The 16,998-nt window shown below is 40.4% G+C and overlaps 1 protein-coding gene across 11 annotated transcripts in view; it reads left to right on the top strand.

Annotated features, from left to right (window-relative positions):
- Positions 1 to 16,998, top strand: part of BTRC (beta-transducin repeat containing E3 ubiquitin protein ligase) — a 116,266-nt gene that overhangs the window by 84,830 nt on the left and 14,438 nt on the right. For all 11 annotated transcript variants that reach the window (XM_085582695.1, XM_021536362.4, XM_085582693.1 and 8 more), the window contains 5 exons: positions 6,346 to 6,577; positions 11,087 to 11,273; positions 14,912 to 15,008; positions 15,884 to 16,021; positions 16,500 to 16,618. In XM_085582695.1, the coding sequence (XP_085438821.1) occupies positions 6,346 to 6,577; positions 11,087 to 11,273; positions 14,912 to 15,008; positions 15,884 to 16,021; positions 16,500 to 16,618 (773 nt within the window). The remainder of the gene's footprint in view (positions 1 to 6,345; positions 6,578 to 11,086; positions 11,274 to 14,911; positions 15,009 to 15,883; positions 16,022 to 16,499; positions 16,619 to 16,998) is intronic.

Genomic DNA, 16,998 nt, shown 5'->3' with positions numbered 1-16,998 from the left:
TGCAGCTTTTCCTAGCCTTGAACAAAATCAGCCTTTTCCCTCTCTTCTGTATCTGAGGTAATATCCTTAGCCAGGTGCCCTCCAGGCTGACACCATATCATAGGTACTTAGATGGTACCTCTGAAAACTATTGCCCTCCCAGGATTTCAGAAAGTGCAGCAGGTTGGGCTGCTGTGTCCAGCGTAATTCCAGTGATCTTTCATCTAGATGTATCCTTTCTTACAAAGCTTTTCTGCAGTGTGATTAGAAACCAGATGTGGACAAGCAGTCTAAAGCTCCAGAGAAGCAAAATTGCTAGTTCCTTGGGTGCTGTTAATTTCAGTATGTGTGTTTTGAATTTTCTCTTGAAAATAAACAGTAGAGATGCTGTGGTTTCTTTCAGGGTGCTTTCTTTTTGACTCTCAGATGTGATTGATGATCATCTACTTCTGGGTTATGTTCGTTTTTCAGAATGTTTCAGTGAGCTTTGCAGCGTGGAAAGTAATTCAGTACTGAGCGAGTAAGTCCATATATGAGCTAAACCCATGGTTAACCTCACAGAGGCTGTTATGTGAGATGGAGGCAGGCAGAAATGGGTAGATTCTAAACTGAGCTTTTAAAATAAAAGTAAATGGAGTGAGTTGTTTAATGACCTAGCATTGTAGCCTTGCTGTCAACTCAAACAGTGGAAAAGCAGGTTCATCCTGCAAAGGAGAAAAATGAGGAGCTGGCTGCCCTACTCATGTCTCTCGGGTGCTATGGCTCATGAGATCGTGTTTTTTATGGTGAGACAACCCCCTCACCACCCCTCAATTCTCAAAGCAAAGGAGTTCTTTTATAGGGAGCTGCCAGTGAGGAGTTGCAAAGGAACTTCTTTCCTCTTTGTTTCGCCTTGGCAGTCTAGGAGTCAGTTCTGCAGCATTTGGTAATTGCAAGCCTAAAAAAGAAGAAGCCAGCCATAGAAACTGAACCTGTATCCTCTTAATTGTGGTGTTACTGCCTTTAGGCCATGCAAAAAACATCCTTTGTCTGGATTCTCAAATAACTATCTCTGCCTTTAGCATGGAGGGCTGGCATACCTCAGCCCCGTTTCACCATTTTTATTATATTGCTGTGGTTACATTGTTGTAGTGAGTGCTACTTCATCATGTGCAGTAGCAAGCAATTCATGGCCACACAAGTAACTTTGGGAAAGTCAGCTGGGCTGAGCTTCTCTGATTAAGAGCACCTTTTCAGTCCTCAATCCAAATCATCCCATGGCCATGCTGGTACTTTTGAATCCCTCTGTTTTTCCCACATGCTTCTAACCTGATCCAGAATTCCTGAGCTTTTGCTGCTGGTGAAAATAGTTTCCTGGTTGGATTCATAGTTCTGGGCATTTTTAATGTCTTGAAGAATATTCAGGATAGAGAGGCAAGCATGGCTTTGCTTCCATTGTGAAGTTCCTGTCTTTCCCCACCTTCCCTGGCCCCTGGACATACACCTCCGTGGTTCCTTTCTTTGTCATTCCATTGCTTGGGTTTTTTTTCCCCAGTGTCTTTTATCTTGTGAGTAAAGTTTGAACAGTACGCAGGAAGTTAACTGCCTGGAGTCTTTTAAATATAAGTAACACGCACCCAGTAATAAGCTGTCGGTTGTTTTTTTGCTGCCTGCAAAGAAACATAAACACAGCGCTCATTTCTGGCAGGTTTTTACTGTCAGAGTTTCTCCTATTATATTTATCTTACAATTTGCCAGGGGGTGAAGTTATTAAGTTTTAGCAGCAGCCATCGATCAAGTTCACAAGTTAACACGATAAAGGCTCTGTGCCGCTCCGATCCGGGAAAATGATGATCCTCACTCGGTAATTAACTAAATGAGAAAGTTAAATCTTACTTGAGAGCTGGGAGAGATGAAAGAGAGGTGTTTGTCAGTTTCTCAGTGGAAATTAGAAGCAGTTTTCTGCAATTCCCTAAGCTGCTGCTCTGTCATATTTTACATAAGCACTGGGAAAACGTCTTGTAATTAGTGCTGTCATGGAGGATTTTTTTTGCTGAAGGATGTTGGAATAATTCATTAGATTATCAAGAAAGGCTTGTGTCCTGAAATGATTAGCACAGTGAAATTTAAACCATTAACGATAACAAGTTTAGAGCTTGCTGCAGTGCAGAGGCACCCGGGGTATGTCTGTGCCTATTTCAATCATTTCTTATAATTAAACATTATGTCCTCTTTTTTCCTCCCCTTCACTAAGACCCATCCGAAATTCCTGTTAAGGTGGCTCTGTCTAAATCGGTGACTTAACCACAACGGGCAGTGCAAGCAGTTGGAGGTGAAATGCTGCAGTTGCAGACAAGCAGTAAAGGACATTTGTCTGTGTCAGAGCCTGTAGTCCCAGTGAGTCCAGGAAGGAGGGAAGAACCCCAGTATGACCTGTTGGTACTGGAACGTGCAAGAGAACACCATGGAAGAGAAGATCTTTCTTTTTATCTAGGGAGAAACTGAAATTTGCAGTGATGGTCTAAGCTCTCAGTATTTTCAGAGCTTCAGCATGAAGATGTCTTGAAGGTTCAGAAGGTCCCAAACCTTGCTGGGATCACTTAAGCCATTCTTAATATCCTAGGAGACAGTTTCTCCTTGACTATTAGAGATGTCTTCTTTGCACTGAGAAACACAAAACCTGAATTCATCTACCCAGTGAAAGGTGCCTGAACAAAGTTCTCTGCAATGACTAGAGGATGTAATTTTTTTAAGAAGTGTATAAAAGTTGTGACCACTCGTATTGGTGGTTAAACACTATTACTATACTACAGTCAGGGAAGTTGCTTGGTTTTGTTTTTTTCTGTGCTTCAGGAGGCTCCTTGGTCCCCTGTACTGAACAAAACCAAAAGTAACCTTGGTTGTCATATATGGGTTACAGCTGTGATTTACCATAGCTGGTTTGTTTATATGCAAAGCAGTAGATTTACCCAGTCTTTATTTATCTGTGTTGAAATATTACACCTTCCTACAGTTGAAAGCCATTATTTAGATTAAAATCCTTTCATATATTAGTCCTCTTCTACTTCACTGGGCATACAAATGTGCTTTGTGTTAAATGTAGCCATTTGGAGAAATGGTCTTGTAATTATGAGCTGCACTGGAGCATAGTACGTAGATCCCTGAGCTAGTACCAACCTGAGGCACTCAATCCCCTGGGTCTCCTGGCACAGCTTATGAGCTCAGCTCAGCATTGTCAGAGGACACCTCTGCCATTCCTGCAGAAGATGAGTCATGGTGCCCAGAGCCAGCTGGGGCACCTCTCAGCCCTCACATACAGGCCTTTCTAAAAAGGGAGTTGGTAAAGTTTCATCTGTTCCAACTTAGTAGTTTGCTCTGTTATACTCAAATTTCCTCCCAGATGATGAACTGCCAGTTCTCATTCTTCTTTGCCATTTTTGGAAGTAAAGCTTATAGAAAATGTATACAGTGCATTGGGATGGATATTTACCCTAGCAGTGTGGATGGCAAGTGAAACAGGTTTTTCTTTTTCAGGTGAGGCCTGATTATTGTATCAAGAGAGGGAAGAGGCTGTAGATGACTTAATAACACAGAAGCTTGATGATGTTGTTTTTTTGATGCTTTATTTTGTAATAGGCCTTTTTCACTGAACTGCCCATGGATTTTCAGGAATCTTTAAATTACAATTCTGGAGTTTTTGTTCTAAACTGTAGTTTGAGTGATTTGAGAGCCCTGTCAGTTTACCTGTCTCTGCAGAACTGGTGTGTTCATGCTTGGTCCCCTGCTGGCACAAACCATAGGACCTGCTGGGCACACCTCTGGGCTTCTGCTCACTCCTTTTGGTGCGAAACCAGAGCAGGCAAGGGTGCAAACCAGGTCTTAAGCTGACATAATAAGAATGCAGCTGATGAAGTATGAACCTAAAAAATATGGTGTTCTCACATCCACTAATTTGGACGTAAACACTGTAACATGCTTTTCTTAGCAGAACCACTTCTAGAGCTGTTAAAACTGCTGCTCAATGAATTCTTTAATTTACTCATTATTCCTTTCCAAGAAGCCTGTGTTCAGGCAGAATTAATTGTTTTGTCCCATCTAAGCCATCTATTTGTACACACATAAGCCATGACTTGTATTTGGAGATGTTGCAACTTCTATTTGATACCACAAACCAATGTTTTAGAAGTAACTGGGGAATGGAAGGGTGCTAGGAGAAGGGTGTTCAGAAGGCAAGGAAAGGCCAGAACATGGTGCCACCCTGTGAAAGGAGCTGCTCTTTCATCAGCTTTGCACATCAGCTGTATGCTCACTCAGGCTCAGCAGAGTCAGTCTCAGGCAGACTTCAGAGTCTCTCAAATTAAAATACACTTGGATAGGTTTTTTGAAAGGGCTTTATAGAGACAACCTTTTTTTTTAAGATGCACAGCATACAAAATGAAAAATTAAATGAGATCAAACTTGTAGGTTACAACATCTCCTCACTGTCTTAATCCAGCATTTTTACTGGGATGCCTGTATTGCAGGCAGTTTACCTGCAGCAAAACTTACCAGAATCCCTTAACACAGGTGTTCAGTTCACTCCACTGGTAATCATCTTTTGCCAGGCCCTTAACGAGTGTGGACTTTGCTAGAAAAAGTCTAGTCTTTCACACATAAGGCTTGATGCCCACAGTCTCTTTGGTATTTCTCTTGGCCCAAGAGAGAGTTTTTCTTTCCCACTACCCAGTGCTGGCTCTGTGACTTGTTTGCAGTCAGTGCTGTCCATGTGAGGATTGAATGAAATCGTAGCTCACTGTCCTTGTCTTGCATGATCTTGCTGGACACAGCCACACACAGCCACAGCCACACATTTGCAGGGAGGAGCAGGGATAAACCTGAAAACATTGAGCTACAGAATGGAGCACTGATGGTGTGATCACCATGTTCTGTGTTCTCAAAGAAACTTAAGTCATACTACAATACAGAAGGAGAAAAAAGCTACTTGGTAAAAATCACAGCTCTTTTCTGCCTTTTTCTACCAAAGGAAGGTCCAGCTCTCTAGAAATGTTGGAAAGCTTATTTAGGTGCATTATCTCTAAGAAAATTAAATGTATACGGTGATCAGTTAAGTAAATTTTCAAATTATGAAATTTTGGTGTTCCAAAGTCAGGATTCCTGTTGGGATTGGGAGGTATTATTCCCAAGAAATGGAAACTCCTGCATTCCAAATCTACTACTGGTAACTAAATTTTGTGGTCTCTAAATAGCCTGCTGTTTTGGCACTTGGTGAAAAGAGGGTTTTTTGTTGTTCTTCTTTTTCCCATAAAATCAATGAATCATTGCATTTCTTTTAGTTCACTAGATATCTTTGCAGAGAGATTTAGGGATTCATTTTTTCCCTTTAATTTAATAAGGGCCCCTGGCAAGGTTGATGCTTGGAATTATCATCATAGAACAAAAATATGTCATCCCTTCCTCAGTGTTTTATGTGTTCTTATTTCTGTCAGTTATTTTTAATTATTTGATAATTAGTGAAGAACCTCTGCATGTATTTTTACAATAAAAGTGATGTAATAATATTGACTATTATTATAATGCTGTCTGGTGTTAAACTGTTACAATGAAAGAGTAAAAATCACATATTTTCAGCAGGAAATAGAAACTATTTGACCAGCATAAGAAAAGATAATTTCCCAGTGAATGGTTCATCTTACTTTGACAAAGGATACCCTTGCAATGCAAAATGCACACTTTTCTTACAGTTAAATCATTTAGAAAGCAGAATTTATATCTTACTATCAAGTAGTAAATTGAAATGTCAGTGTTTTGTCTTGCATCTGAAACTCTTCTTTGAGCTGACTCCTTCTGACAAGATATTAACAGTGATCAGAAAGTTGAAAATATTTTACTCTGTGAAAGAACTATTTACCAAATGTCATGGTATATTTTAGCTGGCTTTGCTCTCGAGGTATAATTCAATTTTTTTCATCCATTTTATGCATTCCCTATGAATTTTAGCAGCAATCCATTCTTCAGAAGAAAAAAAAAACCACCAGAGTACAAATGCAATTTGCTGTAGGTGTATTGAAGTAACTGGTATATGTACATGAGGAATCCAAATGCATTTTACTGTCGACATGTTAAATAAAATTGTGTTTATGTTAAACTGTTGCTGAAGGTCTCCCGTATGACCAGAGTCCTTTGTGTGCAGCTCTGGCACGAGCCAGTGCATTGTCCTGCAGGCTGCGCTTGGGCTGACGGCACCAGCCGGGATGGGTGGTCTGACAGCTTTCATGTGGCAGAGTGCTTTTTGCATTCTGTTGTCTGTCCCCTAAAAGAAATTGTACAACTGCTTGTGTTTCTTCTCATATGTGTTATTTGGGTTGTTCCTCTCCTTCCTGTTTACAGACAAAACTTGCCAATGGCACTTCCAGTATGATTGTGCCCAAGCAAAGGAAACTGTCTGCGAGCTATGAGAAGGAGAAGGAGCTCTGCGTCAAGTACTTTGAACAATGGTCCGAGTCTGACCAGGTGGAGTTTGTGGAGCACCTCATCTCCCAGATGTGTCACTACCAGCACGGACACATAAACTCATACCTCAAACCCATGTTACAGCGGGACTTCATCACTGCACTGCCAGGTATTTCTGCAGGCAGAGGGAGCTTGATCCTGTCTTTCAAAAAACTGTTCTGTTCTACCCTACCCTGCTGGAGAGGTCTCTTGTAGGTTCAGTTTGCAAAACAGAGCTTTTGAATGAAAAGCTCTATACCACCATGAAATGTCATAGTATTTTAATTTGTCTTCCTACTGCATGTCAAGGCATGGTCTAACACCATCATGGTTTATCTAGGAGTAAATGATAGCTAATCTGTGTATTGTACGGGTAGTTATCCCAAGCCACAGGGCAAGTAGTTGTGCTCTTAATGCCCACAACAATGCATGAATAACGAAAAATTTTAAAATTAAAACTACTATTCTTTCTGGTTGCTCAGCTGAGGTTTTCCCTTTTCTTATTTAGATATTTGTCTCTCTTTCCTACTGAAATAACTTCCTAAAGCCATTGCTTTGATTATGTGTTAATTGCTAATAGAAAATGGAGGGTATAAGAGCAAAAGATGGAAGTGTTCTGGGTTTTACACCTTTGTAATGCTTTCCATTGAAAATATTATCCTAGCTATTCTCAGATGTGGCATTGGGCAGATCTCACAAAATGCACACATAAAGTAGTGTACATGCAGTTTTATATCAGCCCTGTCTTATAGATGGGAAAAACTAAGGTGGTGAGAGATCAGATATATACAGCAATAGAGTTTCAGAACTAAACAGAAATTCCTGGCTCCTTAGCTCATATTTTTTCAGACCATTAGATCATACCTGTGTAGATACATAAATAGGTAGATACTTAAAATATTAGCATTCCCATGCCATAGGTCCTTAGTTTGAGAGAGACCTGAGCAGCAAGTGGTACAGGTGTTGTCTCTAAACAGCCAGTTGAAGAGAGGTGTTTCTTGACAAAATCTTATTCTTTGTATACCTTTGGAGAAGTGCTGAACTTTTGGCAATTTGATCAATCCTGTAATTTGATTATTCTTCAGAAGGGACTTCTCAACATGAAATATAAATTCTAGCCTTAAAAGATGGAAAAAAGTATGTTTAACTGTGAATTATATAAAGCATAAAGGCACTGCAGGAGTTTTGCTAGGAAGTTAAATAGGTAGACTCATTGGATTTTAAGCTCATTGTGCCCAGTAATCAAATGGCTGTTGTAGCATTAAAAAAAAATCTTAGTTATGCTAAGTACCTGCTTTATGTTAGTTTTTAGTAGTCCAGTGGCAATAATCTTCTTGTACTTAGAGCAGCATACTTGTGGAGCTGCTCTGTTTCAGAAAAATAGGAAGTGTTTGGAAACTGCATTGGTTTCTCCATTTCATAAGTAGAAGTATACATGTAGGTGCTTACACAGTTTTTCCAGGTCTTTCTCCAAAGAGACCCATGAAAGCACCCCACAAAATCAAGACATTTCTCTGCACTTGGTTAATTTCTTCCTACAGGGCTTTTTCTGAGAATTTTGGGCAGGTGCTATAAATACTTGTAGAGACATTCCATATTTGCTTGCCATACCATACTTGTTACTGGTCCAGTCATAGTTGCCCAGGAAGCAGCTGATTTTATTCTATCAGAATGCAGAATAAATAGGAATCAAGCAGCTAATATGTGAGTATTTTAATGGTTGGGGAAAATGTGTCCGTAAATAATGTATGTGCATCAATTTGCATATTTACAAAGTGCAAATGTCCTAGTGAATATTGCTCTGAGGGAGAAAATTAATAGCAAGGAATTACACTGGTGCAGACTCTGCATTCTGTGCAGGATGTCCTAAGTATAAGCAGGTTCTAGTGAAGGGAATGGGAAGGGAGGAAGGTAAGAAACTGCCTAGGAAAAAGTGATGAACCCAAAATTCTAAATTAAGTCATATAATGAAAGAAAACCCCTAAGCTCTGTAAGTATTTTTTAACTTTCTGAAATTCTCAAGTGTTAAGTACTCTGGTTTCATTTTTACTACTTCATTCTCTCTCCTGCTCTCCCCCTTGAGTGAATAAAACAATAAAGCTACTTCAAAATCATGAGGCATCTTATCTCTGTCCTCCTAGCACAGTCCCAAGGAATGACCAGAATTTTAGGTAATTTTAGATCATGGGCGTGTGTTACCAAGATACAGTAAAGTTGGCTCAGATTATTTTCCCAGTTCTTTGAACAGAATTAAGATTGTTTGAAAAATACAGCTTAACTGTGTACTTAACAAAATTTGTTCAGTTTCTGAAAAAAATAAGGTTTCTGCTTAGCATTTTCAAGCTATTTAACATTTTTTATGAGGAAAGTCATTTTGATAAGGATTTCATGTGTGAAATAGCTGAAACATTCTTGTTGGTTCAGAGGGTTGAAGGGCTAATCGTGTTTCACATCCATTTAGCAAAATCTTCTGTGAGCAGAGTTTTCCCTTTTTAAGGAAGCAGTGCTTTGTTAGATACATGCCTCAGTGAGTTGTGCTGTTCCTAAGAAACAAAATAATAAAATTGAGTTTGCAACTAGGCCAGAATAGCTCTGCCCATCCACTTACCATAAATGTGAGGAGAGGAGGCCAAGACATTAGTATTCTTTTGCTGCAAAGGGTCTAGTATAGATGGCAAAGGATGACTTATTGCAGCCAGGATCTAAAGTGCAACTCCTGATGAAGTAGAAGGGACACATGGGTGAAGATTACTGTGCCCAGGTGTTGCAGTAGCCCTGCTTCCTAAAACCACGAGTTGTTCCCCATATATAAAATTAATTCATCAGGTGACACTGCTGACTTAAAGCCACCTGTAAAGATTCCATGGAGGCAGGCATTTGTAAGTGTCCCGGTGGGTCTGTAAATGTCTGTGAGCCCACTGGAAGCAGCGCAGACTGGGAAATCTGTCATTTCCACACAAAGCTTCAGGAACAGGGAACAGGATGTCCATGTCTACCCTGCCTGTTGTGGAATTCCTGCAAATTCCTGTTCACATTCACTAAACTGTTGTCTCTCTCTTTCCACAATTTACTGTGGAGTCAATCTAAATTTGCAAACACTTTTTTTTTAAATAGTGGTTGTACATATCTTTTCAGATTAAGTACATAATAAAGGCTGATGATGCTTTTATTTTGCAAGTTGACATCTAATTTTGCATCTCTAAAGATAAGAAATGTCAGACCTCTTTCTCCACTCTCTGTGCCTGGTATCATTCACATGCTTTTTTTACATAAAGATTGAAGCATAAAATGCTGAGCAGAAAGTCTGACCCAAAGTGTATTCTAAGTTTAGTATATTTGAAAGCAGCAGGAGGACGCATGCTGAATTGTCTCATTTTCATGCAGTGGGAGATCCTTTTGAGATCTTTTCATTAAGGAAGAAAAGGTTGGGCCATTTTGTGTCATGAACTCTAATCAAAGTCAGCTGGTTGCACCCAGTTTGGGTTTGCAAAAGTCCAGACATGTGACTGTAAAAATGTACTTACTGCCTTTTCCTACCCTCTCACAAGCAGGGCCTGGTCTTTGAGGCTGTTGTTTTAAAAGCAAGAAAACATGTATTTAACTTTGTCCCAAATGTGAACCTGAGGGAAAATGCATCTAATACAAATCTGCCATGCTTCATTTTTGGCTGGACTGAACATGATGCCTGAGGGATGATGTGGTCTAAACTTTCACAAAGCGTAGGAAATTTAACCTGTGAAGTGCGATAATCTCTTGGTGTGTCTCACTTGTGAATTAAACAGCCTGCAAGAGAAGCTGTAAGCTTTTTCATTTAAGCGGCATCTTGTTTTCCTGAAGTCTTGATTGTGATTAAATTTGAGTTGGTAAGGGCACATTTTTACTGACTACACCCATCCAGTTAAGAAACATAGCGTAACCTTCCCTGCACAGACATTACATTGAGCTGCTTGGTGCCAACCAGGCAATTGCTTTACATTTCATTCCAGTCATGCTGAGGTAAAGCCAGTCCTGGTATTCACACTGGGAAATATTTGCAAATGATACTATTTTGGTGCATATTTTTCCTTCACCACTAAAATAAATGAAACTAGCAAACCTGCTTCACTTCTCCTTACACAGCTTCTCCTTCCCTCTTGACGTCCCTGTACATCTGCATATCCTTCCCTCCCCCCTGTCTAAAGGTACCACTACTCTTCAGGGCACACATTGGGAATATATATTTTTTTCTTCATTACATTTAAAAGCTACTGCTTTAGCAAAAACAGCTTTTGAGCCGTTGCAACATGAGAACAGCTGTAGCAGTGAGATGAGAAATGGTCCTAATATAGAGAGATTTTGGGGGCTGCATTGCTGAGTTGGAAATGCCATCCATAGAATATCCCCCTAGTGCTAAAACCCATCGAAGTAGATTGGAATGACTTCTTGGATTCTTTATTATTTTTAATGACTTGTTGTGCTATATCCAAAGGAAGTTGGATAACACTGCTCACTCCTGAACTTAGCCTCAAATGCTCTTCTGTGCATTTTGTCCAGCTCCTCATGCAGAAGAGGAGATGGAAGGAGAATGTCTCTTTGTACTAGCAGGGGGAGTTGTCTGTCCAGCAAATAATGTTTTTCTGTTGTTGTTGTTCTCCCCCAGCTCGGGGATTGGATCACATTGCTGAGAACATTCTGTCATACCTGGATGCCAAATCTCTGTGTGCTGCTGAGCTGGTGTGCAAGGAGTGGTACCGGGTGACGTCGGATGGGATGCTGTGGAAGAAACTCATTGAGAGAATGGTCAGGACAGACTCTCTGTGGAGGGGTTTGTCAGAGAGGAGAGGATGGTAAGGAAACTAAATCTTCACCTCTTTTGCCCCCATTCAGGACAGTAGAGGTTGTGTGTTTCAAACCATATTTGAAGAGGATTATCCAGCACTGAAACATCATGTTGCTTCCAAACCTGACAGTTGCTTACACCAAAAATCAGCCATTGGGGAATTAGTTGCCACATTTGGCTATGTGGCAACATGGGGGATTTTTTCCTCAACTTCCTCTTCTAATCATGCTCTTATCCCACTGTGACAAGTGAGATATACAGACTGAGATATACAGACACCCAGCTGTCTTTCAGTTCAAATTAAGAAGCTGTGTGTGCCTCAGGGGAACCCTAAACCGGTCAGCAGTTCAGAGCAGAAGAGCTTTTTCAGGAGTGGCAGTGGGGGAGCATGTGCTATGAATTAGTTCTTTCCTGATAGGTCTGTTTGTTTTCCTCAGCAGATTTTCACTATTAGATATCTGTTTAATTTTCAAACTGGAAGCTGAGGGTAGGTACCATGGAGAATAGGGGACTTTAGAAATGCAGATAGATTAGTTAATAATCATCTGGAATAGCCGTACTACAATGTAGGTCTCACTCAAGTTTGAAGCTGCTCTGCTAACATTTCATTAGAACTTTCTCTCTCAGGGGTACACCCTTTAATACATAATTTTCTTTTCCAAGGGTGTCCCTAGGATGTTGGCAGAAGGGAAACTGGGTATGAATATTTCATAAACAAGATAAAAGTGACAGCTCAGGCATTTTGGTTGCTATTAAAAAGAAAAAGATACAGAGTTGCAAACAAAGACTCCTGGTTTATGGTTAATTTTGTTATACTGTTTGTCTCAGGAAGTAAAGGCAAGTAAATCAGGATTATGAGACATTCTTTAAAAATAAATACTACTTTGATCTGCTTCCGATAGTGCAGTGTTTCTAAAGAGTGTAAAATAAACACAAGCATGGCAGTGGTAACTTTTGCATTTCTTTTAATACCTTATTCTCTCCAGGACTTCCATTTTTTCTCCCTACAGTTGAAGTCACAGTAAGTCTTAAGAGGAGCTTGAGAGGTCATTTAGTCCTTTTTGTTTTCCATAGGAAGAGACAGGTTTTCCTTAAGTTATCCCAAATCTTTGTCTTAACTTGTTCTTAAAATCCTCTACTGATGGAGATTCCCCAGGCAATGCCTGGGAAAAGAAATTCAATGGTTTCACTTTTTCACTCTTTCTAAATTCAGTGTTTGAGAGGTTTTCCTGATGTCTAAGCTGTCTTCCTAGCTACAGTTTGATTTGTTGCATTTAAGCTGCACAATTAACCAGGACAGTTTCTCATTCTCCTTTTTGCAGTAATCTTTTCCATATTGGAAGATAACCATGTTTCCTATGTTTAGGTGCCCTAGCCAACCATAATGATGTGTTGTCTTGTCCTCTTACTATTTTTGGTTTTCTCTCTTTAGACCCTTCCCAATTACTCCATTCTTGCAGTATGGTGTAATCAGCTGAGTGTCTTCTGCCGAGGCATCACTGGGCTTTGCTCCCTCCACACGTTAGAAATAACATTAGCACCAAATACTGGTCATACAGACACATGACATTTCTAAAGGACAGGTGCAAAATTTTGCTTCTCATCTCAAGGACAGTCACCCTGTTACTGCACCTCTTCTTCAGGTTTGTGCTATGTGCTGGAGGTTACTTTGACACAAGAGCAAGTTGTGCCTAAGTCTTTCAGATTGCCCTCTGGTTATCCCTGTGATGAACAGATAGAACTGTGTGGTTAGGAGATGCAGACAGGAAATAACCCATGCAATTGCATCTCTGCCATATAGAACTTCATAGCTTCTAATCAGTGCTATCTATGTGCATGGCACAAGGAGGCTACTAACTGGACAGGTCAGAATGATGGCTGGTGTTATTTGCTTACAGCTCCCCAATTTGCACATGAGCTGCCTGATTTCAGCATTTGCAGCTCATGATTTACAACAGAACCACCCCCTCCCCCTTCTGCAGCACGGCAGCCTTCACAGGCAGATTGTCAGGGAGCAGTAAGGGTTACACAGATTTAGAGAAATATAAAACAGAAGCCCAAAATCTCGGCATGCTTGTGTCCATCTGATTGAATTGGCTGGTCATCAAAACCTGCAAACAATAGTTCCTTTTATCCCAGAGCCACAGCACAACAACTACTGGGATGCCATGGAAATTCCAAGCAATCCTTCAGCTGAACAGTAAACAACTGACTATACGTGCAGCAGGGTACAACTTACAGGTAGCAACCAGACTTTGTGTTACATTAGCTAGTAAAGTTAGAAAGAATAAAAAGGGTTTTAGGCACATAAGCTTGTACACAGGTTTTTCTAGACCTGCCCCAAGTCTTCCAGGATGTCTCCGAGGTATTCTGTGCATCTTGAAAGAAGTTTTTGTCATCCTTGGCCAGTAATGCTAATTTTCATGAATGCACTTCCAGGCTGGATCACAGTAAATAGGCATTTGTCTAGTTAGCAGCTTGTCTGCATCCATGTGTGCCGCCTTCATGTGTTTGGTCCCATATGCATGTCTGCTGGTCATTACATGTGAAGAAACAGGTAATTCCTCTGTCCAAACATTAAGGCACCTTTCTCTCTAGTTGTATTAGAATTCTTGATTTAAAGAAGTATCAAAAGTTCTTTTCCTGAGCATTTGTCATTTTGCTTATCCAGTTCTGTAGTTTGGTATTGCCTTGCAACCCAAAGATTTTGGTTCATTGTTTTGGTCTCTCTAGTTCAAGTGTATCAGGGCAGCTAATGTACACTCTCTGAAATGAGTTTTGAGGTGTACTGTATGGAAAGGATGGGAAATGCACAAGGAAGTATTGAACAATTAATTATGCTGTAATGGAGCAAGGGAGGGAGAAGTGGAGAGCTGGCCCAGTGTAAACTCTGTGCCTCTGATGCCAGGATTACACTCGGAGGCATTTGTGCCTCTCTCCATTTTGTGAGGCATGTTGCCAGGCAGAGCAGCAGTTAGTACGCCCATGGTGGGGTTTACTAGCTTCCACACCGTGTTTGGTGGCTTCTTAACTTCAGGATGAGGAATTAAAGTTTTTTACACAGCAGGCAGTGATTGCCGTTTACAGATTTTTTTGGTAACAAAACTCTAGCTTGGGATATGAGTATTCCAAATCAGTGTTGAGATGAGGGAGGCACCACAGATGAGGTGCTGCTTACCAACACAGAGTAGTAGCAGTAAAATGTCCATGTACCCAAACTGATACTGTTCCTGCTAATGCAGATAAAAGCTAGCCTTGAATGTGTGGTGAATTTGAGGGTTCCTTGCCTTCTTTTGTTTGTTTTGCATGCTTTATTTTAAAGGTGACCTCTGATAATGTGTGTGAGTATTGCAAGCATGAACTGCTGTCAACCCTTACTGAACTGAATGGGCCCATGTCCATAATAGAGAATTTATTTCCCTTCCCCGAGTTACTAGACACAGATTTTTCTTGGGCATTTCAGTGTTAAAATGCAACACTGACATGTTGCAGGGCAAACAAACAAGGAGCCATCCCATCTTAGTAAATGACGTTTGACTATGAATCTGTCAGCAGTGGTTATCCATTTGTAAAATGCCAGGAGGACCTTTCTCCAAAATGCTGAAAGATGATTTGTGTTCAATTGAAATGTTCTTTATCTTCCAGGGGGCAATATCTATTTAAAAATAAACCTCCTGATGGAACTGCACCACCCAACTCCTTCTACAGAGCACTTTACCCCAAAATTATACAAGACATAGAGGTAAGAAACAGGTGCCAGATATGGTGGTGTTTCACTGTTGTTTTTTTAGTTTTGTTTTTTTCAAATGTTCCCGATGTATTCATGATGCTGAAATTCTGGGGGTATTCTGTTGCAGTGTAATATTTCATTAAATCTGACATGTTGTGTTTGTCTGGAGTTTGTAGATCTGGGATAATTATAAAAGATCCTGCTGTTCCTTTACACGGAGGATGAGTTGGATTGTTCAGTGAGCTGTTTGAAAGTGAAGTCTCCACACTTTGCATATCAGATATCACAGCAGCATTATCTTGGTTTTCTCTGTTCCATGGTACTTTGCTCCTCTTGGTGCAATGAGACCTAATAGGCTATTAGAGGAAGATGTCAAGAACTGAGGCAGGGAGAAAATGCATTTCTGAAGTCTGCAGTCCTAAGACTCAGGGAAAGAGGAAGCAGCTGAGCATGTTTGCCTTGCATTTAGTGTGAACAAAATGGCATGTTCTGGTTGTTTCCTAACAGCAGAACCAGTGCTCAGGCACGGTTGCGACAAGTTTGTAGATGCATTTAGAGCTCAACTGAGACTTTCTCTTCAGTTATTTAGCTGTTGAGTCACAAGGGGCTAAAGATTGGAGATAGAAAAAGGCTTTTAGTTACTTATTCCTCACCATTCCCAGCAACACAGACCAGTTTAGCCACAATGTTTTCCAAGCATTTGTCTGTTTAAATGGTTTTATTATATATATTCTAGAAAGCAGTTATGTCATTGTATGGGCCTGATTGCAGGAAAAAGCTTAAACAAAAGTGTCTGCTGCCTTCTCAACCAAACAAAAAAAAGGGTAGATAGTTCTGTGCGTTTTTTTTTCCCCCTACATTGCATTTGTCTCCTGTCTCTCCTCAAGACAATAGAGTCGAACTGGCGGTGTGGAAGGCACAGTTTACAGAGGATCCACTGCCGAAGTGAGACAAGCAAAGGGGTTTATTGTTTACAGTATGATGATCAGAAGATAGTAAGCGGCCTACGAGACAATACTATTAAGGTGAGAATGCTCCATCATGGCATACTAATGGCTTGGAGTGCCTATGCCATAAATAATCGTGTCCTAATTTTAGTGACACCTACCCAGTCTCTTGTTAGTAACCCAACCTTCTCCTTCCTCTTCCCCCATCTCCCACCTGCACAGCAGCTACTCTTTTATCTGGCTAGAGACCCTGTTTTCAGACAGACAAGCTTCACCAGCAGAGTTTCTGTCCAGCAGTAATTACAGGCTATGTAATTACTGGGCCCTGTATCCTAGTGAGAAGGGTAAAACCAATATTCGTAGTAAAGCCAGTAATATCAAAGACGTCAATGTATTGCACCAAAGAGCCTGTAGAAGACTCTGCAGATGCCACTAAAGGTGTTCCAAATGCACTGTGGAAGATGTGCTGTAGTGAAAAACAGTCTAGTCAAACCACTAAGTGCTAAAAGATGAAAACCCTACTGAACTGACCAGTTTTGAATGTTTGCTGTCTTAGATCTGGGATAAGAATACATTGGAATGCAAGCGAATTCTCACGGGACACACGGGTTCTGTCCTGTGCCTCCAGTATGATGAACGTGTGATCATTACTGGATCTTCAGACTCAACAGTCAGGTGTGTGCTTGTGATTTGGACCTTTCTGTTTGCCTCTTAAGATTTTAGCTTTGCAAGCTGCTGAAATGATCTCTTCTTAAATGTGTGCTGTTCAAACAGTTTAATGAAGTAGTTCAGCATATTTGTCCAGCATTGTGCTATCCTTATCAGATTTCCATGAAACTCACTGTTAGGGAGAAATGAGAATCTGAGCCAAGGCCAGTCAAGGTCAAGATGACTTAGGAAGGCCATCTGGCATTTCACCAAGGTTTTGCATAAACCTCCCTGAGAATGTTATAAATTCTCTTTGAGAATAACTTCTGAAGAGTTGAGGTTTTCAAAGCAAGTTTGAAGGTTTAGTTGTCCGTTGTCATTTAATTTTAACAAAATATTAATGACTT

The sequence above is a fragment of the Lonchura striata genome, chromosome 6 (assembly GCF_050655825.1).
Source record: "Lonchura striata isolate lonStrDom1 chromosome 6, ASM5065582v1, whole genome shotgun sequence".
NCBI lineage: Eukaryota > Metazoa > Chordata > Aves > Passeriformes > Estrildidae > Lonchura > Lonchura striata.
Note: the sequence above shows the minus strand (reverse complement) of the source record. Positions and strands in the feature narration are given on the sequence as shown.